Genomic DNA, 26,246 nt, shown 5'->3' on the forward strand with positions numbered 1-26,246 from the left:
AGACAATTCTGCACGTTGCGGCCGCACAGCGTGACTTGATGATTGTGAAGCTGATGATTACAGAGCTTTCGTGTGATTGTAATGCTCAAGACGACTATGGATGTACACCGCTTCATTTAGCTGCCACGTCAAACACGAAGGAAGTGGTCAAGATGTTGATTGACGAGTATTCTGCAGACTACAAAATTGTCAATGAAAAAGGAAGAACTGTTGTTCATTCGGCGGTGGAAAGCAGTAATATGGACGTATTGAGGATGCTTATAGACGACTATGCGACTGATGTCAATGCACAAGACAAGGATGGAAATACTCCTCTTCATCTTGCAGCTGAGTATGGTACGACAGAAATGGTGAAAGTATTGATTGACGAGTATTCAGCAAACTACCAAATTGTCAATGAAGCAGAAAACACTGTTATTCATGTGGCTGCGCGAGGAAATCAAATGCACATTGTCAAGATGCTTATAGATGACTATAAGTTGAACGTCAATGCGGAAGACGACGATGGAAATACTCTTCTTCATCTTGCAGCTGGATATGGTACGAAGGAAATGGTCAAGATGTTGATTGACCAGTATCATGCAGACCACAAAATAGCGAATGTATACGGAGAATCACCTATCCATTTTGCGGCCAGAGAAAACAATTTGGACGTTGTGAGAATGCTCATAGATGACTATATGATTGATGTCAATATAAAATGCGATGATGGAAATAGTCCTCTTCTTCGTGCTGCCACATTTAATAAGTGGGAAATGTTCAAGATGCTTATTAACGAATATGATGCAGACTACACAATTGCGAATAAATACGGGCAAACTTTTATTCATATTGCGGCTTATAATGATAATATGGAAATTGTGAAGATGCTTATGGAAAACTATGCGGCTGATGTCAATGTGAGAGACGAGGATGGAAATACTCCTCTTTATCTTGCTGCCATGACGGGCAGATGGGAAATGGTCGATATGTTAATTAAGAAATATTCTGCAGATTGCAAACTTGCTAATAATGAGGGACAAACTCTCATCCATTTGGCAGCTTCATCGTCAACAGGAAATATGGATATTGTAAAGATGTTAATAAATGACTATGCGGCTGATGTCAATGCGCAAGATAACGATGGAAACACTCCGCTTCATTTTGCCGTCGAGTATAATACGTGGGAAGTGGTCAACATGTTAATAAACCAGTATTCAGCAGACTACAATACTGTCAATAAATATGGACAAAATCTTATTCATTTGGCTGCCAAAGGATATAATGAGGAAATTGTTGAGATGCTTATAAATGACTATGCGGCTGATGTTAATGCGCAAGATAATCATGGAAATACTCCTCTTCATTTTGCTGTAAGGTATAGTACATGTGAAATGGTCATGATGTTGATTAGCAAATATTCAGCAGACTACAAAACTGCCAATAAGTACGGAAAAACGCTCATCCATTTGGCGGTCGAAAGTAATGATATGGAGATTGTAAAGATGCTTTTAGATGTCTATAAGGCAGATGTCAATGCACAAGACAACGATGGAAATACTCCTCTTCATCATGCTTGCGAGTACTGTAAGGTGGAAATGGTGATGATGTTAATCAACGAATATTTAGCAAACTACAAAATTGCCAATAAATATGGGCAAACGCTTATCCATTTTGCGGCCCAAGGAATTAATATGGATATTGTAAAGATGCTAATAAATGACTATGGGGCTGATGTCAACGCGCAAGACTTCGATGGAGATACCCCTCTTCTTCTTGCTGCCGAGTATAGCATATGGGATATGGTTAAGAAGTTAATAAACACATATTCGGCAGACTATAAAATTCCCAATAAGAAGGGGCAAATGCTCATCCATTCGGCGGTTGAAGGAGGTCAACAAAAAACTGTGAAGATGGTTTTAGATGTCTATGAGGCAGATGTCAACGCGAAAGATAACGACGGAAATACTCCTCTTCATTTTGCTGCCACTCAGGGTGACAGGAAAATGATCAAAATATTAATTGATAACTATCGTGCAAACCTCAGTTCGGCTAACCGGAGCGGCCAAACTCTTTTCCATGCCGCTGCCCGGAGCGACCAGTGGGATGTTGTAGAAATGCTTCTTGTCAATTATTCATTAGATGTCAACACCCCGGATGGGTCTGGACATACTCTTCTGCATTTGGCATGTGAACTTAACAATCTGGAAGCTGTGAAGATGCTTATAAATGACCACTCGGCGGATATCAAGTGTGTTGACAATGATGGACGAACCCCCTCTCAGGTGGCTGCCGAGCGGGGTCACAGGAATGTTGTAGACGAGCTGGCTACAGTAAGCATTTCATCATTGTGAACATCGAATCACAGAGAACAGACGAACATGCTCGAACAAAATTGAGCATGAGCATGAGCATGAGCATAGCCCAACTAACAATCGCAAGCTGCAAACCAGCATGCATGCTGAATTGTTGCTTTATAATAGTAATGATTGCTGAACTAAAATTATGCTGTACACATAACTGTACAAATGTTTTTTTCAATTGAAAAAGTAGCCAATGTTCAACCTTTCGTATCGGTAACAACAATTATAAATTTAAACACTTTTCAAGCGTTTAATAATATTTTTGTTCGACTTGCAGTTATTTCTTTACAAAATAGTTTAACAAGACCTTTTTCTGCTTCTTGTCAAGTACATGCAAAAATTAGAACACGTATCTGTACAATGTGTTTTTCACAAGTCAAATAAGCGCTTTCGTTTCATCATACTTCGACTCAGTGTACAGGATGAAAAACACGTGTTTTTTTACTGAACATCAGCTGAATTAACGTGTTCTTCAGGTGTTAACCATAAACAGAACATTATTCACCACTGCTGAATAGGAGTCAAAGTGTAATCATTATACAACCACGGGAAGTTTATGTTTTGATTTGAGCGCGTCAATTCATCATCTCTAGGACGGCGCAGATAGGAAGGCAAGCGGCTGGCAATCGATGGGTCTCGAGTTCGAATCTTGATTTAGGTAAATGTATTTGTAGTTATTATTTCAAAATAGTTGTTCACAACATAAAGTGTCAATCATAAACTCTCGTAGAAATTGAAAAATTTTGCATTTTATTTTTTTAAAATCATTTTTGCAGTAGCTGAATAACAGCTTTACTATCAGTTTGTAAAATGTTTTAAACAACAAACAGTTCAGTTGGTACACAACACTATGCTTTATTGTTTCTCCAAATTTGTGTGAACAAAACCCGAACAAAGGTTGTGCCTGAAAATTATCCAAATGTTATTCAGCACCATGCTGAATTAATTCGTCGTAAAGGTGCTTGTAAAAAGAGTAATTGTTAGTTGGGAGATGACCGCACAATTCGTAGTTGCTACTCCGTGATTGACCAGAGCAATCGAAATTGCACAGGGAACCAATGAATGAGGCTTGGGACTAGCACAGCATTCTCAATGTGCACAGTTCGAGAATTCTTACCTATATTAAGGTCAATAACGGCGCCGGCCACGTCCTTACGGTCATCGAGGGTGGGAAGGAATGTTAGTAAATAAGACAAACGTTGTTATAAAGACCGCGAATCGCTGCATCTCCACGTTTGTCTCGGGAAAGAATTCTTGTTAGTAGGGAAGGGTAACCATTGTCAATCTAGGAGGAACTGACAATGGATCAAAATGCACAAACCGCCACCCACAACTAATCACTTTTCCACAATAAAACAAAGCAAAAAAAAAATCTACTGCGTATCTCCACCCCACTAGGGAGCAGAAATTTTTAGTCTATTCCACACAGAAATAAACTGAACGCAATGCTTAACACTTAAACTACCGAGGGGGTAAAAACTCCCGCGAACTACCAAGGGTCCAAAAAAAGTCGGAATTCCAACTTTGACAAGGCATTGCTCGGCCGTTTTTCAACCAATTTCAAAACTTTTTTTTGCGATGGAACCGGACGGGTTTCAAGATCATCGTACATTTAATAAAATATAAAATAGATGCGTCTACCCAAAGTTATTAAGCAAAAGGCACTTCCTAGTTTTTTTGAGAGCGCATTTTTTGCGAACATTGATCAATAAAACAAAATTTAAAGCGATGACATATGGTTTTTTTAGTCTCAAATTGTTCGTAGGATTGTACTCAACATTTTTGATGAACAATAAAAATGTTCTAATTACACTCTTATTTTGTTTTACCCGGAAAACTACGAAAATTCCGTACTTTTTACACAAAGTAGTCAACAAAACTAAATTTAAAACGATAACATGTAGTTTTTTAGCCTTGAAATGTTCGTAGCAGTTCGTGTGACATACTTGAAGAATAATAGTGATGTTTTCATTACACTCAAATTTTGATTCACTCAAAAATCAACGAAAGTACCACATTTTTCACGCAAAGTGGTTAACAAAAATGATGGCTTACAATGCAAAGTAGTATTTTACCTTTAAATTATTCGGGAAAGCGTACTGGACGTTCTTGATAAGTAATAGTGACGTTTTCATGACACACTTAATTTATTTTACTCGAAAAACTACAAAAATACCATAATTTTCATACAAAACAGTCAATAAAACAAAATTTAAAGCCATAACATGTAGTTGTATGGCCTTAAATTTTCCGTTACAATGTTTTGGACCTGTTTTTGATAAAATGTTGATGTTTACATTACACTTATATTTTGTTTTATAAAAAAATGTACGAAAATACCACAAAAAAGCGAATAAGCTAAAATTTAAAGTAATGATATGTGGTTATTCAACTTTGATTTTATCGTAGTAGTTTACCCAACTAACAATTACAAGTCACAAACAAGCAAGCTTGCTGAATTGTTGCTTAATAATGGTAATGATAGCTGAACTAAAATTATGCTCTACACATTACTGTTTAAATGATTTTTCAATTGAAAAAGTAGTCAATGTTCGACTTTCCTCATCGGTATCAACAATGATAAATTAAAACACTTTTCAAAAGTTTAACAAGAAATTTATTCGACAAGCATTGATTCCTTAACAAAAGAGATTAACAAAACATTTGTCTGCATCTTATTAAGCTGATGTATCGATAAGCATATGCTCCTGAACAATGTGCTTTTCACTTGTCAAATAAACGCCTTCAGCCCATCATAGTTTGACTCGGAACTTTTTTCGGATTATGGGATAAATCATGGCTAAAACTGTTTAGACAACTAAGTTATTAAATAACCAATATTTTAAACGAATCACATAAAATAAAACAGAATATAATTATGTAGTTTAACATTGAGTGCCTAGAGACGTAATCAACGTAAAAATGAGACATTCATTTATTATAATAAGTCTGTAACAAGATATCTTGTGCCTTGATTATTATATTTTTTATTTCCGCAGCAGTTCGATTGTACGAGACGCTTGGATCGATGCATTTGATATTTTAGTGCTCTGTATTGTTTACTGAATATTGTTCCCACAGTCACCTAGATAACCAAACAGCATTCAGAAATCGACTCATTTCAAGTATCCCTACCCGAATAAAAAATACAGTAGAAAAACTGAACGTTGTATTGTAACAGTACTATTTAGAACCATATTTTTACAATAGACAACACTGTAAAATAAAAAATATAAAAACAATTAGATGTAATGTAAAAAATGTACCGTAAATAAATTGTTTTTAATTATAACTTCACTACTGGTTATACATTTAATTAAATGGTTTTGGAATGGTTTTCTTTTGTTATGTTGTATTGTTTTACATTACATAAACCATATATTGTTATATTATCTTGCCATTTTCCTCCTGTTAATGGCATCTTAGGCTTATTAGATTTATTAGAATGCGCTTTGGGAATTCTCCAGAGCGTTTTGTCAATCGCATTTGATTCGATTGTGGTCGAAGGCAAGTTCACATGAGAGAAGAGGAGAAAACTCCCCTAAATGCAAATACAGCAAGAATAGTGTTGAATTCATCCACTGATTTACGGTAATCTGACCTGCATCTTTCCGGGTTGGCCTACATGTTATTGACTTTAAATTGATGTTTCAACTTATTCAATTTTTTTCTCTTTGCTTTCCTTTGCATCAAAAAAGTCACAAACATCAACAAAACAAAGCACGGAAAAAATCTTAAACTGAATAAATCTGGTGTTTGATTTGAATAGGTCGAATCTGCATATAGGAATCACAGCAAACATACGACCTATTGAAATCGAACACCAGAAATAATTAAAAATTCACGGAAAAATAATGTTTCGGAGTGAATGGTTCAACATAAGTAAAACAGTATAATATTTTGTTACATAAAAAACCAATGTAAATGTATAGTATAGCGAACCATATCATTACAATACACTTTATTGTAGCTGGTACACTGTATGGTGCAGGAATGGTTTTCACTATTCATTCTATGGTTAGTTTTTATCCGGGTAAACATCCTTATGCACAATTTATTGAACATAGTATCAAGATTCCATGACAAAAGCATAAATAAAACAATTGCTTAACGGATCTTCGACTGAGAATGAGCAGATTACCTGAACAGATGCTGTGAATGCACCATGTTCATGTCCAAGACCATACCGCACCACAAATTGTCATACTTTTTTAAAGATCGATAATTAATAATAAAAATAAAAACATATTCATATCGCAATTAGTACGTCTAATAAGGACCAACACTTTTTGGCCGATACATGTTTTCTCACCGTGCGATAAAAATACTGACAGCGAAATCAGAATGTAAAACACGTGTTTTGGGCTGAACAGCTGTTGAAGTATAAGGCGTTGTTCAGTTGATTACCACATGCTGTGATAATTCACCACTGCTGAACACAAGTTCAGGAGTAATCATTATTGAGTCATGGGAAGATTATGTTTTGCTTTGGGTGCTGAATCTCACCATCTCTAGGATGGCGCAGATAAGAAGGCATACGGCTGGCAATCGACAGGTCTCGAGTTCTAATCCGGATTTAGGTAATTTTATATGTAATTCTTATTTCATAATAGGTGTTCTCAACATAAGAGCAAATAATTACTCTCGTGAGAGTTCAACATTTTTGCACTTTATTTATTTTCAGTCATTTTTGCCAAAGCCGAATAACAACTTTTCTGTGCATTTGTAAAACGCTTTGAACAACAAAAAATTAAGTTGGTGCACAACATGATGCTTAATAACTTCTCCAAATTTGTGTGAACAAAACCCGAACATAGGTTGTACGTGAAAATAATTCAAATGTTATTCAACATAATGCTGAATTAATTCGTCATAATGGTGCCTGTTAAATGAGTGATTGCTAGTTGGGTAGTGGATTTATTTGAACAATCTTAGTGATTTTTTTATTACACTCATATTTTATTTCACTCGGAATACTAGGAAAATACCACATTTTTCACACAAAGTAGTCATCAAATAAAAATTGGAGTCAATGCATTATAGTTTTTTTTGCCATGAAATTATTTGTAAAAAAAGTACTAGACTTGTTTGATAAACAATTAGGATCTTTCAATTACACTCGTTGTTTTCTAAATTTGTTTATAAAAAATCAAAAACAACTCAAATAAAGAGAACTTACTATGCGCTGCTTATAGTCACATGTTGATGTATCGTAAAAAATATATATTTTACACAGATAATTATTTTTGACAGCTAAAAGCACTGAGATTTTCACTCAGGTGGAGTACTGACTCAATTTGTAATTTATAATTTTATAAAATTCTTCATGTTTTGATGAAACTATCATGTTTCATACAACTTTTCCATCATGCTGATACTCTTTGCGTTGCAATCTGTTATATTTTTTGGGATTTAATATGTTTGTCAGAGCACTATCAAAGTTTCCCCAAAATGAAAATGTGATTCTCGCTTATATGAAAAAATTATATTGATCACCCAAAACAATTAAAACTGTCCAATCCTTACATTGCAATTATATCTGAGACACCAGTACTTGTTTTAAAATTATTAAATCAGGAAAAATACATGGAATAATATTAGGGAAATTTGCTGAAAAACTATCAAAGCTACCCCGTTTTACAGTATTGCATCAGAAACTCTTCTATATACATTTGTTTTTCAGAAATTTCCCAAAAGGTGCATTTATATTTTATGATATCTTTCAAAGATTCTTTCAAAATATTTTGTCGTTGGTTCTTTTCGAAAATCTTTCAAAAATATTCCAGAGATTCCTTCAGGGATATTTTCAAAAACATCAAGGATTCATGCGGAATTTATTTAGGGGTTCTATTTCTCGAGGAATTCTTTAAGAAAACTTTTGAAATGTTTCCGTGTATTAGGGTAAAAACACTAGACTTCGCCCCCCTAAAATTCTGCACTAATTTTCGCCACTTCATACATAAAAAATGGAATTTGTATGGAGGGGGCGAAGACTAGAGCAGTGGCGAAGTCTAGTGCTTTTACCCTATTCCTTTGGGTTTTCATCAGAAATTCGCTAGAGGAATTGCTTGATAAATTTCTCCAAGGACTTATTTAGAATATGTATTATCATTTTTTTTTTCAGGAATCTCTTATTTTTTTCCTGGAGCATTTTTGAAGTTTTTTTCTGGCTTTCTGCAGTTCTCTTCCTAGTTTCCATCCTAGTTCCCATGCAAAGTGTTTTTCTTTTATTTACTTACCTTACCGGTCAGGCTAAGGCCGGGGTGGCCTCTGCTGTACATAGTAGCCGCCTCCATTTCACTCGGTCCATGGCTGTTTGTCTCCAGTTCCGCACTCTACGTAGGGTCCGCAGATCGTCCTCCACTTGGTCGACCCACCTAGCTCGCTGCGCTCCACGTCTTCTTGTACCGGTCGGATGACTCTCGAGAACCATTTTAGTCGGGTTGCTATCCGACATCCTGATGACGTGACCCGCCCACCGTAGCCTCCCGATTTTCGCGGTATGGACGATGGTTGGTTCTCCCAGCAGCTGATGCAGCTCGTGGTTCATTCGCCTTCTCCAAGTCCCGTCTTCCATCTGCACTCCGCCGTAGATGGTACGCAACACCTTCCGTTCGAAAACTCCAAGGGCGCGTTGGTCCTCTGCTCGTAGGGTCCATGTTTCGTGCCCATAGAGGACGACCGGTCTAATCAGCAATTTGTAGATGGTTAACTTCGTGTTACGGCGAACTTTATTCGATCGTAGAGTTCTGCGGAGTCCAAAGTAAGAACGATTTCCTGCCACAATGCGCCTCTGAATTTCTTTTATTTTCTCCCATTAATTATTCTTTCCGTGATTTTTTCGATATTTTTAGAGATTTCCGATAATTACTTCTGGAATTTCTGCCAAGGAGTTTTCCGATATTTCTCCTGAATTTCTTCGCTGGTTTTCATCCGTAGTTTCTCCCGGGATTTCTCTTAGAAAATTTCAGAGTTCTTTCATGAATTTTCTAAATATTTCCTACCAGAGCTTTTTTTCCGAGATTTCCCAGTTCTTCTCAGGATTTCTTCCGAAGTTTCTCTCGCGTTCCTCATTGCATAATTTCTCGCAAAAATCACGTGGATGCATTCCGACATGTCTCCGGTTATTTAACAATGAATTTTGTAGGTTATCTCAGGCAGGAGGTTTTCCGAGAAACACTTCTAGCAAAGTACAGTACTCGACGCATTGACCGATTTTCGTACAAAATGCTTAAGGCGAAACTGGAAGCATTTCCTCATTTTTTTGGTTTTTGATTTTTTATTAAACAATGAAGCAATGATGATGATTAACCTGGGCTTGTCAGTGAAATTTTGTTCAAAAATGGTTTCTGCAAAAACGAAAAACATTTTTTACCGCGTAAAAAAATCAGAAGGTACCTTGATCTATACTCTACATGTACACGAAAACCGGTTTTGAAACTATTGCTTCGTTATTTAATAAAAAAAATCTTAAACTAAGAAATGAGGAAATGCTTCCAGTTCCGCCTTAAGTTTGGAGCTCTGTATCTCAGCTTCTGGAGCACAAACTCCGAGAGTAATCTCAGGTGAAACTTAAAAAAAACTTTCGCAAGAACCTTTATAAAATATCCCGGATGTAACTTCTGTAGAAATCCGGGGAGAAACTCCAGAAAAAAATCATTGAAATTTCTTAAAACTTCGGGAGAAATCCCAGAAGCAATTCCTTCAGAAAACTCGTAAAAAACACCTTTAAAATCCGGGAGGAGCCTCAGTTGAAATCCCAGCAATAGTTTCTGTAAAAACCTTAGAAATCCCGGAAAAATCTCATGGAGATGAAGTACCAGGAGGAATACCGGAAGAAATCGCGGAAATGAGAAATTCCGAGAGAAACTCTAAGAGAAATTCTACGACAACATCTGATGTATATTCCCGGAGAAAAGAGAATAAATTCCACGAAAATTTGTTTGGGCAAAACGCAGGAGGAAAATCCAACGAGAGACTCTGAGAGCAAATATGGGAAAACCTATAGGATTCTCATAAAAACCTTCAGGAGACAATATTTGGATTTCAGAAATCCTGGAATATTCTCCAGGAATTTTTCCGGAAAGAACTGTTTGAATCTAGAGTAAAAACGTTGATAGGAATACGAAAGAATCTCCGAGAGGAATTTCAAAAGGAATCCCAAGAAACAGGAATGAAAGAAGGCTGAAAATCTCTCTAATAAAGACACATAACCTAACCTTAACTTTGGAAACCAGTTAAGTTTGTAACTTTTTTTCATTTTCACGGGATTTCCGTTTATTTTTTGGTGATTGCTACTACAAGAGACGCAAATGGACTCAAATAAAAAAAAAATCCCTGGTGAATTTTCGGTTTGCCTTGTATTTTTTTCAGGTATTATATAACCTGAAACTGGTACAAAAAAGTCAGTAATAGAAATCTGCATGTGTTTGTTTTGAATTTTGTATTATTGGCTATTTTGTGTGAAAAATATGGCACATTCGTGATTTTTTAGTAAAACAAAACGTGGATGTGATGTGAACATCAAAATTTTATCAAACACATGTCTAGTACATTCCAACAGAAAATTTTAAGACTAACAACTACATGTCATTGCTTCAAATTTTGTTTTATTGACTATTTTGTAAGAAAATTATGGTATTTTAAAAACTTGTTTGGTAAAATGAATTAGGAGTGTCATGAAGGCGGTATTATTGTTCAACGTTCATCATTTCACGAAAAAATGCAAGCCAAAAAATCAGAATGCATTGCCTTATATTTGTTGACTACTTTGTGTGAAAAATGTGGTATTTTCCTAGTATTCCGAGTGAAATAAAATATAAGTTTAATAAAAAATCACTAAGATTGTTCAAATAAATCCACTAAACTACTACGATAAAATCAAAGTTGAATAACCACATATCATTACTTTAAATTTTAGCTTATTCGCTTTTTTGTGGTATTTTCGTACATTTTTTTATAAAACAAAATATAAGTGTAATGTAAACATCAACATTTTATCAAAAACAGGTCCAGAACATTGTAACGGAAAATTTAAGGCCATACAACTACATGTTATGGCTTTAAATTTTGTTTTATGAAAATTATGGTATTTTTGTAGTTTTTCGAGTAAAATAAATCAAGTGTGTCAAATAAGAGTGTAATTAGAACATTTTCATTGCTCATCAAAAATGTCGAGTACAATCCTACGAACAATTTAAGACCAAAAAAACTATATGTCATCGCTTTGAATTTTGATTTATTGCTTATTTTATGTGAAAAGTAGGGTATTTTAGCAGTTTTTTGAGTAAGGTAAATTATCAGTGTACTGAAAAATCACTTATTTTGCATAAACGTGTTCACTCCAGCTGTACGCATGATTTAGAGTCGAAAAAACCATATGTCATCGCTTTAAATTTTGTTTTATTGATCAATGTTCGCAAAAAATGCGCTCTCAAAAAAACTAGGAAGTGCCTTTTGCTTAATAACTTTGGGTAGACGCATCTATTTTATATTTTTTTAAATGGACGATGATCTTGATACCTGTCCGGTTCCATCGAAAAAAAAAAGTTTTGAAATCGATTGAAAAACGGCCGAGAAATGCCTTGACAAAGTTGGACTTCCGACTTTTTTTGGACCCTTGGTAGTTTAGGAGTTAATATGGACCGATGACTATGACTACACGGAGAACTAAAACTACCAATTTTTTGGGTTTATTTTACTCAAAACTAAGTATATCGATTAAACTTTCTACCCAAAATTAGGTAGTTTTCTCTTTCTCCCCCACCGATGTTGTCAAAAACAAAGCGAGCTGCATCGACCCACCGGGGGTACTTTGGCTCAATAAGCCAATTTTGAGTAAATGCCGTGTTATGAACGCGAAGCGTGAAGTACATTTGAATCCACACAATTCGGAACGAATTCCTTTCCAACCATTTCCTACAACTAACCAAGCGAGCCGCATCATAAAACCCCAATCAAATTCGAACAATCATGACCTACCACACTATAATAGGGCCCGCGATTATAACGTTGAGCAGAGCGGCAATGTTTATCAGTATAACGAAGCAAAAGCTATGCGGCTGAGGGACTCGACTGACTTTGAGCAGCATGATAAAATAAACAATCTGAAGCGACACACCCGATGGAAACCATACCAATAGTCTAGCCGCAGACAGACGTTCATGTTTGACTCAGCAGCTTGTGTAAAAAACATGGCCGCCACAAATTGCCAAGTGGCAATCAGCGAACAGATGGCGTTAGCGACGTTCATATTCAATCGCTGCCTCACATGTGCGTTGCGACCAACAACTGTCACCACGGTCGTCTTCCAGCTGGATGGCGGGAAAAGACCGCACGTGTTGCACGCTAATAATGTTTCCACATAATTTGTGCAGAGTAATTTACTTTTATTTAATGTCTAAAATCTTTTGCACAAATAAGCGCAGTACTCTTGTAAAATATTTTACACATTATTACTTCTATTTTACATAGATTTGCTTGAATAAAACTCCATTTGGATGAACTTCACTCGCATTGGGAAATCTTTGTGTATGTGACACAAATGTAGGAATGATTTTGACAGTGTTTGTTTTGATTTCATTTTTCGGTGGGTGGTGAATTGGGTGGTAAGTAAGCGGCTGGAAGCACGTGGTTTCTCAAACTGTCAACTGCACGCGGCTGCACTGCACGGTAAAAATTCTGCACGCTAGATGTAAGGGAAAAATCCCTTAACTATTCAATGTCGTAATCAACATGATCAGAAGTGCTTTTCCTTTGAGATCGCAATGCTGTCAGTGTTGATTTGAGGAGCAAAACAAACCCACCAGAGAAATCAACAGAAAATCCCTTCGATTTGCACTATTGTAAAAAGCAATACGATCCAAAGTGAAAAGTTGTTGATTTGGTAATGACTGTTTGGGGCATGAAAGTAAATATAGATGACAGGCTGTAGAAAGTGATTCGCTTCGATTCGCACCTCTCTAACAGATGTGAAGCAGTGTAGTGGTAAAATAGTTGATCGTGACTCTAAAGGTCCTGGTATCGAATCTGGGTGCGGCTGTACACATTTTTTTTTTAATTTTAGTTTTGAAATCAAAACATTGTCAACAACGAATTGATGTGAAGTTACATTAAAATTGAAGAGGCATTGGATGTTCTTTGTCAAATGATATGTAATTGATAACAAACTGATTGAACAGTAGTGCGAATTCAAGTGCCAATCAGTTTATATCACAGTGCAGATTTTTTACCGTGTGTGCAGGGGGGCAGCGAAAGCCAAAATCCCCGTAGCTCACAACAAAAACACGTCCAAAATTGTTTGTGCTGTAAATCGATGCATTACACAATTTCTTACTGATTTATTTGCTATCTTCGCGTTGTCGTGTAATTTCGAACGATTGCACGCTAAAATTTTGATAACCTTTTGCTAGTTTTACACGTTTTACTTAAGTAATAACTTATGGTAATGACTAATTCGCAAATGTCGTTCACATCCCAGATCTGTCAGAGTGCCCAAAAGTGTCAATTTCCCAAACATGTCAAATTCATGTGGACTACGGCTCATCTATTCGTGGTTGACGTCCGCGCTGCCCCGCTGGCACTGTGGCAATCGGTTGCCTAGGTGTCGCTAGTGAAAATTTACATAGAATTTAAGCAAATACAGCTCAGAATCTGAGTAGGAAAATTTAAAGGTGTGCTAGTGAAATATTTCTTCAGAAAGCGCCATCATGGTGTCGAAACAAGTTTTTGAGTGGGAAAGTCATCGTCGATGTCGCTACTGAGTTTGTTTTTTCTTTACACAAGATTTTCAAGCAATTTTGTTCGAGCATGTTCGTCTGTTCTCTGTGGTTCTAGCTCGAACAAATTTATTCAAATTTTCTATGTAAATTTTCACTAGCGACACCTAGGCAACCGATTGCCACAGTGCAGCCGCGTGCAGTTGACAGTTTGAGAAACCACGTGCTTCCAGCCGCTTACTTACCACCCAATTCACCACCCACCGAAAAATGAAATCAAAACAAACATTGTCAAAATCATTCCTACATTTGTGTCACATACACAAAGATTTCCCAATGCGAGTGAAGTTCATCCAAATGGAGTTTTATTCAAGCAAATCTATGTAAAATAGAAGTAATAATGTGTAAAATATTTTACAAGAGTACTGCGCTTATTTGTGCAAAAGATTTTAGACATTAAATAAAAGTAAATTACTCTGCACAAATTATGTGGAAACATTATTAGCGTGCAACACGTGCGGTCTTTTCCCGCCATCCAGCTGGAAGACGACCGTGGTGACAGTTGTTGGTCGCAACGCACATGTGAGGCAGCGATTGAATATGAACGTCGCTAACGCCATCTGTTCGCTGATTGCCACTTGGCAATTTGTGGCGGCCATGTTTTTTACACAAGCTGCTGAGTCAAACATGAACGTCTGTCTGCGGTGTAAATGTGTAGATCGTAACGAGAGCCGCTATTTCATCATCCTTTCAGGAAAGATCATGTGTAATTTTTGGTAGGCCCTGCGGCTATAAAAGAGGAAGATCAATAAAGACGACAGTCAGTTTTGTTTTTGGACTCCACACTGGATACCTCCCGGATAAGTATTTTGCTACTCAAATTCCTTTGATCCTGAACTTGCACTTGCGAAGCTTAAATTATTCTGATCACTTGATTGGATAATTCAATCCTTCAAAAGTGTCGATACTTAGAATCGTGGAAGTCAAAATCATTGGATCGGTCAAACTTTTTCTCACTCTGGTAAGCCAAGGTTCCGAATGCGAGAAACGTTGGCATGAGTCTAGAAAAGGCCAGTTTGATTTTGATCCAAGTGTAGAGGCACTTCTTTCACAGAGAACAGACGAACATGCTCGAACAAAATTGCTTGAAAATCTTGTGTAAAGAAAAAAACAAACTCATGTCGTTTTCGTTTTTGTGGCGGTGCTACACCGCTTCGTGCTACACTCTTCACTGCAAAACCGAACATTTTCGGTGCAGTTGCATTGGTGTGTGTTAATAAAAACCAAAATATTTACAACTTTGGAAACGTTGATTGGTGGACATGGTGTACACCCGCTACACTCTCGAATTTTTGAGTGCTGCACTTTCTTGAGCGGTGCAGAAAAAGTGCTACACCGGTGCAGCACGAAAATCAAAAACGAACACTTTCGGTGCAAAAGTGCTGCACCGGTGTAGCTCCACCGCAAAAACGAAAACGACATCAGTAGCGACATCGACGATGACTTTCCCACTCAAAAACTTGTTTCGACACCATGATGGCGCTTTCTGAAGAAATATTTCACTAGCACACCTTTAAATTTTCCTACTCAGATTCTGAGCTGTATTTGCTTAAATAACAAGATGTTTATGATTATTTCACTAATCCAGCAATAAAATTTGAGCAACCCATTGATAATAAGTTTCATTATTTTCAATAAGAAACAAGTTGAACAAGAATTCAATTAATGTTTTCCAAGTAAAACCAACACATTCTCTTGGTGGAACTATACTAGGGTGCACACTTGATGACACTAGCGCCAAAAGGTAAAACAACGGCAAATTTGTACCCCGATTCGAAATTTAACAGCGCCGCGTAATGGCCACATTCCCAGTTATTTCAAAACAATCGTTGCAATGCTTTACACAACTGCACTACATGAGCTTGGACGTCTGTTCTCTGTGCTTCTTTCACAGAGAACAGACATCCAGGCTAGAACAAATTTCATTTGGAGAGTTGTGTAAGGATTTGAATCTTTACTTGAGTAAGGTTGCAAACCACACGATGACAACACTAACGCCACCAAACACAAAATTGCCACAGTCAGTGGTGAATTGAAACATTTCAAGTGGTGAATTAAATTAGTATGGGAAATTAACCGATTGCAGCGCCACGCTATTGCCACTTGTGTAGCCGATTTCAAATGGCCGTTAAATCACAGAGAACAGACGAACATGCTCGAACAAAATTGCTTGAAAATCTTGTGTAAAGAAAAATCAAGCGCAGTAGCGACATCGACGGTGACTTTCCCACCTAAAAACTCCTTCTGACACCATGATGGCGCTAAATTAAGAAACATTTCACTAGCGCACCTTTGAATATTTCTACTCAGAGATTGAGCTGTATTTGCTCAAATAACAAGATGTGTATGATTAATTCACTAATTCAGTAACAAAATTTGAGCAAATCATTGAAAGTTAGTTTCACTACTTTCAATTAGAAATAAGTTGAACAACAATACAATTATTATTTTCCTAGTAAATTAACACATTCTCCCAGTGAAACTATATTGGGGTGCACGCTTGGTAACACTAGCGCCAAAAGATAAAACATCGGCGAATTTGCACCGCGATTCGGAATGAGACAGCGCCGCGTAATGGCCACATTGCCAGTTATTTCAAAACAACCGTTGCAATTCTTTACACAACTGCACTGCATGAGCTTCGACGTCTGTTCTCTGTGGTTAAATTCCTTACACAGTTTCGGAACTAGACTTGGATGTCTGTTCTCTGTGCTTATTTCTCACTCTGGTAAGCCAAGGTTCCGAATGCGAGTAACGTTGGCATGAGTCTAGAAAGGCCTAAATCCTATCACACACGATTTGGACGTTCGATTTTAACTATTCTCCTTCTTGAACCTCCTACCCTGAGTGAGTAGTATCGGTGTTCGAAAGTAACGCGTTCCGTCTAGTCTGTTGGTTGGCACGCACGGAATGTAATTCCGTATCCCTTCGCAACGGTACCGTGAAACGATTGTGGGTTTCGTCATCCTGATCATCGTCGATTCATCATCGCGATAGCACAGAGAACAGACGAACATGCTCGAACAAAATTGCTTGAAAATCTTGTGTAAAGAAAAATCAAGCGCAGTAGCGACATCGACGGTGACTTTCCCACCTAAAAACTCCTTCTGACACCATGATGGCGCTAAATTAAGAAATATTTCACTAGCGCACCTATAAATATTTCTACTCAGAGATTGAGCTGTATTTGCTCAAATAACAAGATGTGTATGATTATTTCACTAATTCAGTAACAAAATTTGAGCAAATCATAGAAAGTTAGTTTCACTACTTTCAATTAGAAATAAGTTGAACAACAATACAATTATTATTTTCCTAGTAAATTAACACATTCTCCCAGTGAAACTATATTGGGGTGCACGCTTGGTGACACTTGCGCCAAGGGGCGATTCAAATATGACGTCCATCATTTTTCGGGGATTTTAGACCCCCCCTCCCCCCTCTGTCACGCTTTTTCGTATACCTTATACCACAGAGAACAGACGAACATGCTCGAACAAAATTGCTTGAAAATCTTGTGTAAAGAAAAAACAAGCTCAGTAGCGACATCGACGGTGACTTTCCCACTCAAAAACTTGTTTCGACACCATGATGGCGTTTTCTAAAGAAATATTTCACTAGCGCACCTTCAAATTTTCCTACTCAAATTCTGAGCTGTATTTGCTCAAATAACAAGATGTTTATGATTATTTCATTAATCCAGCTACAATATTTGAGCAACTCATTGATTATTAGTTTCATTATTTTCAATTAGAAACAAGTTGGACAATAATTCAATTTTTGTTTTCCAAGTAAAACCACCACATTCTCTGGTGAAACTATACTAGGGTGCACACTTGGTGACACTAGCGCCAAAAGGTACACGCTAACCTGAAACTACCCATCGCCTGGGTCGATTCTACCCGGATTTTCATGTTGTTAGCAGTTGTCAAAATCCGGGTAACCCGAAAACCCAGATTGGTTGAATCTGGGTAAAGATCTGGGTAATCGGCACTTTGTCACTTTCCGGCTTGAGAATATGGCAGCGGTCAGGCGAACGCTGGCAATTATGGATGTTTCCTCGAAAAATATGAGGATAAATGACGGGATAACAGTTAAATTCTTCCAGGGAACTGTTTTCCTGCATCAGGTAAGTGAACAGCACACGAGAATTGGGAGCTTTTTATCAAAAATCTAAATTGGAATTAAATTAACAAAATCAAGGTCCAGGAGGAGCTGGGTACCGGTTACCCAGATTTTGCCACCAACATCGGTAACCCAGATTAGAGTAAAGGTGCCTTTACTCAGATTAGAGTAACTGCAGTTTTGCTCAATCTGGGTCGCTTTGACACCAATCTGGGTAACTGAGGGTTAGCGTGTAAAACAACGGCAAATTTGTACCCCGATTCGAAATTTGACAGCGCCGCGTAATGGCCACATTCCCAGTTATTTCAAAACAACCGTTGCAATTCTTTACACAATAGCACTACATGAGCTTGGACGTCTGTTCTCTGTGCTTATACATGGAGTGTCACACTTTCTCAGACCCCCCCGGATAAAAACTAACCATAGGGTGTTTGGTGAAAACCATTCATGCACCATACAGTGTACCAGCTACAATAATGTATATTGTAATGAAATGGTGCACTAAAAGCTTCGCACATTGTAGCTACTATACATTTACATTCGATTTTTATGTAACAATATATTATACTGTTTTCACTTTTCCGAAACATTATTTTTCCATGCACTATTATTTATTCAGTTTTAGATTTTTTCCGTGCTTTGTTTTGTTGATGTTTGTGACACTTTTTTGATGCAAAGGAAAGGAAAGAAAAAAAGTGAATAAGTTGAAACATCAATTTAAAAGTAAAAAGAAAATCGCGTTAAGTACTGTTTCTTTGAATTAACGCGATTTCGTTTTACTTACGGATATTCCCCTAACAAGCCCAGGTTAATCATCATCATTAATCTAAAGTCAATAAAATGTTTAAATAAGTAGTAAACCAGATCTCTTAAGAACTGCAGATCCAAGAGATATGGTGGACTAGGTATGTAGAGTGCGATGAGAGGAATACGATTGACGTACTTTATCGTAGAGCCATCTTTAACATATGGACTGGACTGAATACTGAAAGAAATTCTAATATAGGTTCGTCTGTGGGTTCGCTTTTTAACCTAACTTATACTTGAATCGAACTTGACAGTTTTCTCATGAGTTGTTATGTATTTCCTCGTGTATTTCAAACTTTGGTCAAACTGGAGCCTCAATATTGCAAAAACGGTTAAGCTAAGCACGCTGTAATGATACTTATGTACCTCGTCACCCACTTCATGCAACTACATTAGTGGTCTAATAATACTTAGCGCGCTCGGCATAGTTCCATCATGCCGCTAAAAGTGTTGCCACAAATAATGCTTAGTTTGCGAAACCCAGTTATCTGGCTGGTGGGGCATGGGAGCCTAAGCTTCAACTGTTAATGCAATCAGAGACTACTCAGACCTCGACTCAGACTTAGACGTGGGCGATCCAATATGAAGGGTTATCCAAAACGCTCTGGAGAATTCCCAAAGCGCATTCTCATAATGCTAGTAAGCCTAAGATGCCATTAACAGGAGGAAAATGACAAGATAATATAACATTATATGGTTTATGTAATGTAAACTAATACAACACAACAAAAGAGAACCATTCCAAAACCATTTAATTAAATGTATAACCAGTAGTGAAACTACAATTGAAAACAATATATTTACGGTACATTTTATTGTTTGAAACCATATGTGTACCATACAATGTACGGTTTATTAAACCCACGTATCAGTTTTTATAACAATTCATTTACAATATAATGTATGGTTTTGCAAAAAAAATATATATGGAGAAAAATATTTTTTTATATTGTTACGATACTTAACCACCCGTATAGTATATTGTAAAAATCTTATTTACAATATACTGTATTGGGTTGTACATTACATTTTATTGTTTTTGTATTTTTATTTTTACAGTGGTGTCTATTGTAAAAATATGGTTTTAAATAGTACTGTTACAATACAACGTTCGGTTTTTCTACTGTATTTTTTATTCGGGCCCCCTCCCCCCTAAACTATGGACGTCATTTTTGAATGACCCCTAAAAGATAAAACATCGGCGAATTTGCACCGCGATTCGGAATGAGACAGCGCCGCGTAATGGCCACATTGCCAGTTATTTCAAAACAACCGTTGCAATTCTTTACACAACTGCACTGCATGAGCTTCGACGTCTGTTCTCTGTGGAATAACGCAGCAATAACAATTTTATGTATTAGCACAGAGAACAGACGTCCAAGCTCATGTAGTGCAGTTGTGTAAAGCATTGCAACGGTTGTTTTGAAATAACTGGGAATGTGGCCATTATGCGGCGCTGTCAAATTACGAAATAGGGTACAAATTTGCCGTTGTTTTACCTTTTGGCGCTAGCGTCACCAAGAGTGCACTCTAGTATAGTTCCACCAAGAGAATGTGTTGGTTTTACTTGGAAAACAATAATTGAATTTTTGTTCATCTTGTTTCTTATTGAAAATAATGAAACTAATTATCTATGGGTTGCTCAAATTTTGTTGCTGGATTAGTGAAATATTCATATACATCTTCTTATTTAAGCATATACAGCTCAGAATCTGAGTAGGAATATTTAAAGGTTCGCTAGTGAAATATTTCTTCAGAAAGCACCATCATGGTGTCGAAACAAGTTTTTGAGTGGGAAAGTCGCCGTCGATGTCGCTACTGAGCTTATTTTTTCTTTACACAAGATTTTCAAGCAAATTTGTTCGAGCATGTTCGTCTGTTCTCTGTGGTATTAGAGCATATGTTGCTCTTCGCGTGGTATTTGTAAGGTATGCTCTTCTGCTCGGGAAAGTCTATGATAGACAACGTTATACGATTATATCATGACAACTGTGGGCATATAGGCACAGACATGTCTGTGATATAGGTTTTGAAAAAACTATTCATGAGATTAAAAAAATGTATTGGTTTAGTAGTATGAAAAAGATTGTCAAAAGCTATATAAAAAAATGCCTTACATGTATTTTTTACAGTCCAACTAATAAAAAGGAGGGATTTCTTAAAATAGTTGATAAAGGAAGTCAACCATTTGATACATTACATGTAGACCACTATGGGCTGATAAAGTTAGCATCGTCGAATAAATCTAAATTCATTTTGGTAATAGTTGATGCTTTTACAAAATATACAAAATTTTATGCTACTAGATCTACAGGTACAGAAAAGGTTATCAATCATCTTGATAGTTATATACAATATTATAGTAAACCGAATAAGATTATATCTGATAGAGGCACGTGTTTTACATCAGAAAAAAATTGATGAATTTATAAAGAAGAATAACATAGAACATATTAAAACTGCTGTAAGAACACCAGAGGCAAATGGACAAGTCGAACGTATCAACAAAACTCTCACCCCAATGCTTGCTAAAATGTGTAGTGAAAATTCGTTAAAATGGGATAAACTGTTACCAAAGATTGAGTATGTATTCAATAACACATACCATTGGTCGATTAATAACTACCCTAGTGTTTTGCTTTTCGGAGTTCAGCAAAATCCTTCAGACATAGAAAAACATAATATTGAATGTTTTATTCAAAACAATCAACCTGATATTACTGCTCAAAATATACAAAACATTCGTGAAAAAGCTCGTCGAAAGAATTTAGAAGTTCAAAATTATAACAAAAGCATCACGGACAAGAAAAGATTAAAATGTCCTGATTATAAGATAGGCGATTTTGTAGTATTGAAAACAATTGAGTCTCATAATTTATCTCCAAAGTTCAAAGGGCCATATATTATTAAAAAAGTTTTGTCAAATGAAAGATATGTTGTATCTGACATTGATGGACTGCAAGTTTCAAGTGTTCCTTTTGAATCGGTTTGTTCTCCGCAAAATATGAGAAAATGGGTGCATAGTGAAGTAGACCAAAATGGTATCGATGAGGACATCGCGGAGATCAGGATGGCCGAATTGTAGTACTTATATAATATTACTGTGTACGGACTGACTCAACAGACTTAGATGATTGTAAGCAGGCCATGACTTTTCAATAACTGAAATAAAGATCATTCTGTCAGAAACTGTAAAACTGAGCACCCCTATTATCTCTACAAAAATAAAGGCAGATGTTATAAGAAGCTAACAGCAATCATGTCTTGCCTCTAGGGTCCAGGGTCTACCCTACTGGGTACAACATTTCACAAATAAATGAGGTATTTGAGCCACTCCAGTAAAATGAATAAAAGAACATTTATTTCAACTGCATTTTTCTTATAGATGATCGCTGAACTCACCTTGGTGCTCGGGTCCTCACTATAGACACTATAGATTCCATAGACTCGCGGAGACATGGTTGAGCAATACGATTTTAGTGTGTTTTACCGTGAATTTAGAGTGTACCAAGCAAATATGACGTCACGCAATCCATTGTCGCTATTAAAATCGTGACGTCATGCTCGTTTGGCTACACGAACTGACAGTTCGTTTGGCTACAGTTGTCTTCGCCTTCGCGAGTCTATGGAATCTATAGTGTCTATAGTCCTCTCCTCACTAGTTCGCCGAGAGCTTGTTGGCTAGCTGGGCGATGTTACTGATGCGACAGTTAGCATCCTTCCGTGCCTCAACGTTCGTCAGTGTGCGCGCATCTCGCTCCATTGTGTCGATGATGCTTTGCAGCTCGTCGACAAAGTTGAACTGCGAGCAGAGCGTTTTCAGGTCCTCGCAGCACTTTTCAATGTCCGCCTCCTTGACGTCCAGGGCGTGCTTCAGCGCTTCAATATCGGCACTGAGGTCGCTGATTTTTTTTTCAAGATCGAGCTTCTTGCTGGTATTCTGGTCGTATAAGGCCTTCACGTCGTGCAAGATGCTTTCAATGGTTTTCTTCTTCTTCACCGGCTTCTTTGTGTCGTGATAGTGCGTCGAATGGTCACAACCACATTTCCGACAGTTTGCTTCATAACGCATGCACTTACAATGCATAAAAATCTCGTCGCCCAGTTCAGACGTATACTCCAGGCTACAATTTTCATGGCAGATTTTGCTGTGCGTCATACAAATGGTACTATGATAAGGGGTGTCCTCCATTTCCACATATTTTACTACTTTGGTTTGCTTATAATTGGAGTACTTTTGAATGTCATTTGCAACGTCCTTTTCAGCGCCCTGGGCACCATTTAGTTCATCTTGCAATGTTTGCAGCTTCTTCACCTCCAGCAAAATGCTATGTAGTTCCGCTTTGATTTTGTTCCTCTTTACTCGCATGTCACGGAACGCATGGGTTGCTTTATAACCGAGCTGTTTAATTTTCGTCGTAATTGCTTTCACAGCCTTCATCGATTTATTCCAGTGAGCAACAAGATCTTCCATAATGTCTTCATCATCCTTCCATCGCTGTACTGGAATGCTCAGAGCCGAGTTATTCATATGGAAAACGTTTTCTTTAGGTACATCCCATGGCTTCAATTGCTTCAAATCGAAATTCGCTGTGGCCTTTGAACAATTGGTGAGCACAACCAGCAGGTTGTCTAACAGAACATCCGGTACAGAGCCCTTCAACAGAGTAAGGGTGTTGCGCAAGTTCACAGTTGCTCTTGCCACGGTACCGTTAATCACGATGATTATGGCAGACAGGTTTTCCTTTTTTTCTGCAGCAGCCATGATCTTGATCACGTTCTCATCGTCCTTGACTGTTCCCTCGGTGTCGCTCAGCCCGGGAGTATCGATGAAGTTGAAGGTTATGCCGTCCTTCGTGAATACGTAGTCAATACAGTCGCGAGTTTTGCTTTTACTCGAATCGTGTAGATCCTTCTCGGAGTAGTTCCATTTCTCGGTCGCTTTGTGGTGTTTGGTTGGAATAGCAACTTTTAGGTTTGTGAGCGATCCCCCGAGGAAAAAGTTTGTAAAATAATTGATCAAGGTTGACTTTCCCGATCCCGTTTCACCAAAGAGAAGAATGTTGTACATTTTTTGAGAAGATTGGACAACCTGTAAATCAATAACAAGGGATATTTGAGCACACCTTTTTTTAGTTTTTACTGTTAGCTAGACGTACAAAAATGCAAGAAGGCACTGTTGCAAACTGATCCGCAAAGTTACGGTAAAAAGATTGCGCTTAAGGTTGAAGGATTCGTGATTGATATTACTGTCATCATTTAAATTTCTAATGCAGTTTTCTCGAGAAAAACACAAAATTTAATTATGAAAATGCAGGCCCCTGACACGGGCTATATCAATGCATTGGAATCATGGTTGTGGTACCTTGTGGTATGCACATAATAAATTATTGTATAACTGTATCACGTTTAGCGTGTATGCTTACATTGAGTATCTGTCATACACTGAAAGGAGCCTTGCAGTAATGACAAGCATAAAAATGTTTTTAAATTTACCATGGCAAAACATGATCATCGACCCACCAACGCTTCTTGTGTGCGTTTTGTTTCTTCTCTCATCAACCGGTTCGATAGCTGAGTGGTAGCGTGCGAGCCTGGTGATGTCAAGGTTCTTGGTTCGAATCCGGTTGCCAACAGAAACTTTTTTTAATTGAAAATCGAGTCCATGGTAAAATTGAAAACATAATTCTGTTGAATTGAAACGAAACTCAGTCTGCACAAATTTAGTGGCGTTATGCATTTAAATTGACCCTCAGAATAGTAATTTTCACCGCAAGCCGCCGTTCAGTGTATGTTGAGATGTTGTTATTGTTGTCTGGAGTGTGAATCATTGTATGTAATATTGAAGTATCGGTAATAAAGTGTACACGGAACCAGAAATCAACCCAAATATAGGTTCTTTTCACTCATATCGGCTCTTCCGTGCGAGAACCCAAATTTGGCTATACCGCGTTAAAGCTCTGAGTGGGTAGTTTCCGTTTGATACCGGCAGAAAATTGCAACCCATCGCAAAGTTCTTTCTACCTAGCGTTAACTTTCGAAGTACCCTAGTGGGTTGAAATAAACCCACTTTTGGGTAAACGACAAAGAACCCAAATTTGGCTTCTCGCACGGACATTTTCGGCTAGGTAGCTGCTTCTCGCTTTGTTTTTGACAACAATGCGAGCGGGAGAGCGAGAAAACAACCCACTGCTGGGTAAAAAGTTCAAGCGGTATACTTATTTTTGCGTTCTTTTAACGTATTTTTTAGGTAATCTGTTTTTTCCGTGTATACAAATCATGAATACAGTTGTTGAATAATCATTACAGAGAAAGATTCTCACATTGGCGACGAGAACGGTGAACAGTGCATGTGAAATTAGTTTAATTTTGGTTCGGGAAGTGTTGTCTTTGGAAAAAGAAAGAGACGAGTGGTGTGTGTGTGTGTGTGTGGTGCATGCAGAGTGGTGATGACCTCCAGGTGATGACTTGTAATTGAATTTCAACATTGGAATCAAAAAGGTAAATATTGTGTACTAACTGTTCAATATGAATCAAACAATCTATTTGTATCTTCGACTAATGACAATGATCAACCTGTGAGAGATTTTGATGGTGATCGGTATTGTTTAGTTTAAATCGATGACAATCACTATTGTCAGATAAAGAAATAAAGAACTGTGAAGAAAATCTAAGTTTTGTTGATTGTGATATCGATACTCGTTAAATGAGGTTGTTCTCCTAAATCTAGACTTAAATGCTGAATGATGAATGAAGTATTGATTTGTTAACCGGATGGCCGAGGAAGGCGTAGAGGTGAAACAATATTTTGAAATCAAATTTTGCCGTTGCTGTTAAAAGCCAGTGAAAGCGATGAAAGCCAATGAAGGCGATAAAAGCTAATGAAGGCGACATTCTTGAAATAGCCGTAAAAGGCGGAAAGGATTACAGATAGAAAAGCCGTTGAAGGCGGAAAGCAGAAAAAATGTTATAGGCAGAAGAGCCGACTAAGGCGAAAAACTCGATGGCAGAAATATCCGTCGGAGAATGAAAAGCTGTTGAAGGCGGAAAAAGCCGTTGAAGGTGGAAATGCCGTTGAAGGTGGAAATGCCGTTGAAGGCGGTAAGACCTGCAAGGCAGATATAGTCGATTCTTTGTAGATCTGTAAAAGGCGAATTGTGTTATTAAAAATTAAAGTATTGTGCGGGCATTCTCT

General features: G+C 37.4%; 2 protein-coding genes across 3 annotated transcripts in view; one reads left to right on the plus strand and one right to left on the minus strand.

The window, feature by feature from the left end:
• LOC134289472 (uncharacterized) overlaps window positions 1–26,246 on the plus strand; it is a 127,737-nt gene that overhangs the window by 39,995 nt on the left and 61,496 nt on the right. The gene's annotated exons all lie outside the window — the stretch shown is intronic.
• Window positions 18,925–24,840, minus strand: LOC109426110 (uncharacterized). Its single transcript, XM_062855339.1, has 2 exons — window positions 24,211–24,840; window positions 18,925–24,143 (listed from the first exon to the last, which is right to left on the minus strand). The coding sequence occupies exon 2, from the start codon at window positions 24,120–24,122 to the stop codon at window positions 22,710–22,712; it is 1,413 nt and encodes a 470-aa protein (XP_062711323.1). The 5' UTR covers window positions 24,123–24,143; window positions 24,211–24,840; the 3' UTR covers window positions 18,925–22,709.

This window comes from Aedes albopictus, chromosome 3, assembly GCF_035046485.1.
Source record: "Aedes albopictus strain Foshan chromosome 3, AalbF5, whole genome shotgun sequence".
Lineage (NCBI taxonomy): Eukaryota > Metazoa > Arthropoda > Insecta > Diptera > Culicidae > Aedes > Aedes albopictus.

Bases quoted from the DNA above. Each gene is read 5' to 3' on its own strand.
- LOC109426110 (XM_062855339.1), bottom strand. From the start codon at position 24,122: ATGTACAACATTCTTCTCTTTGGTGAAACGGGATCGGGAAAGTCAACC.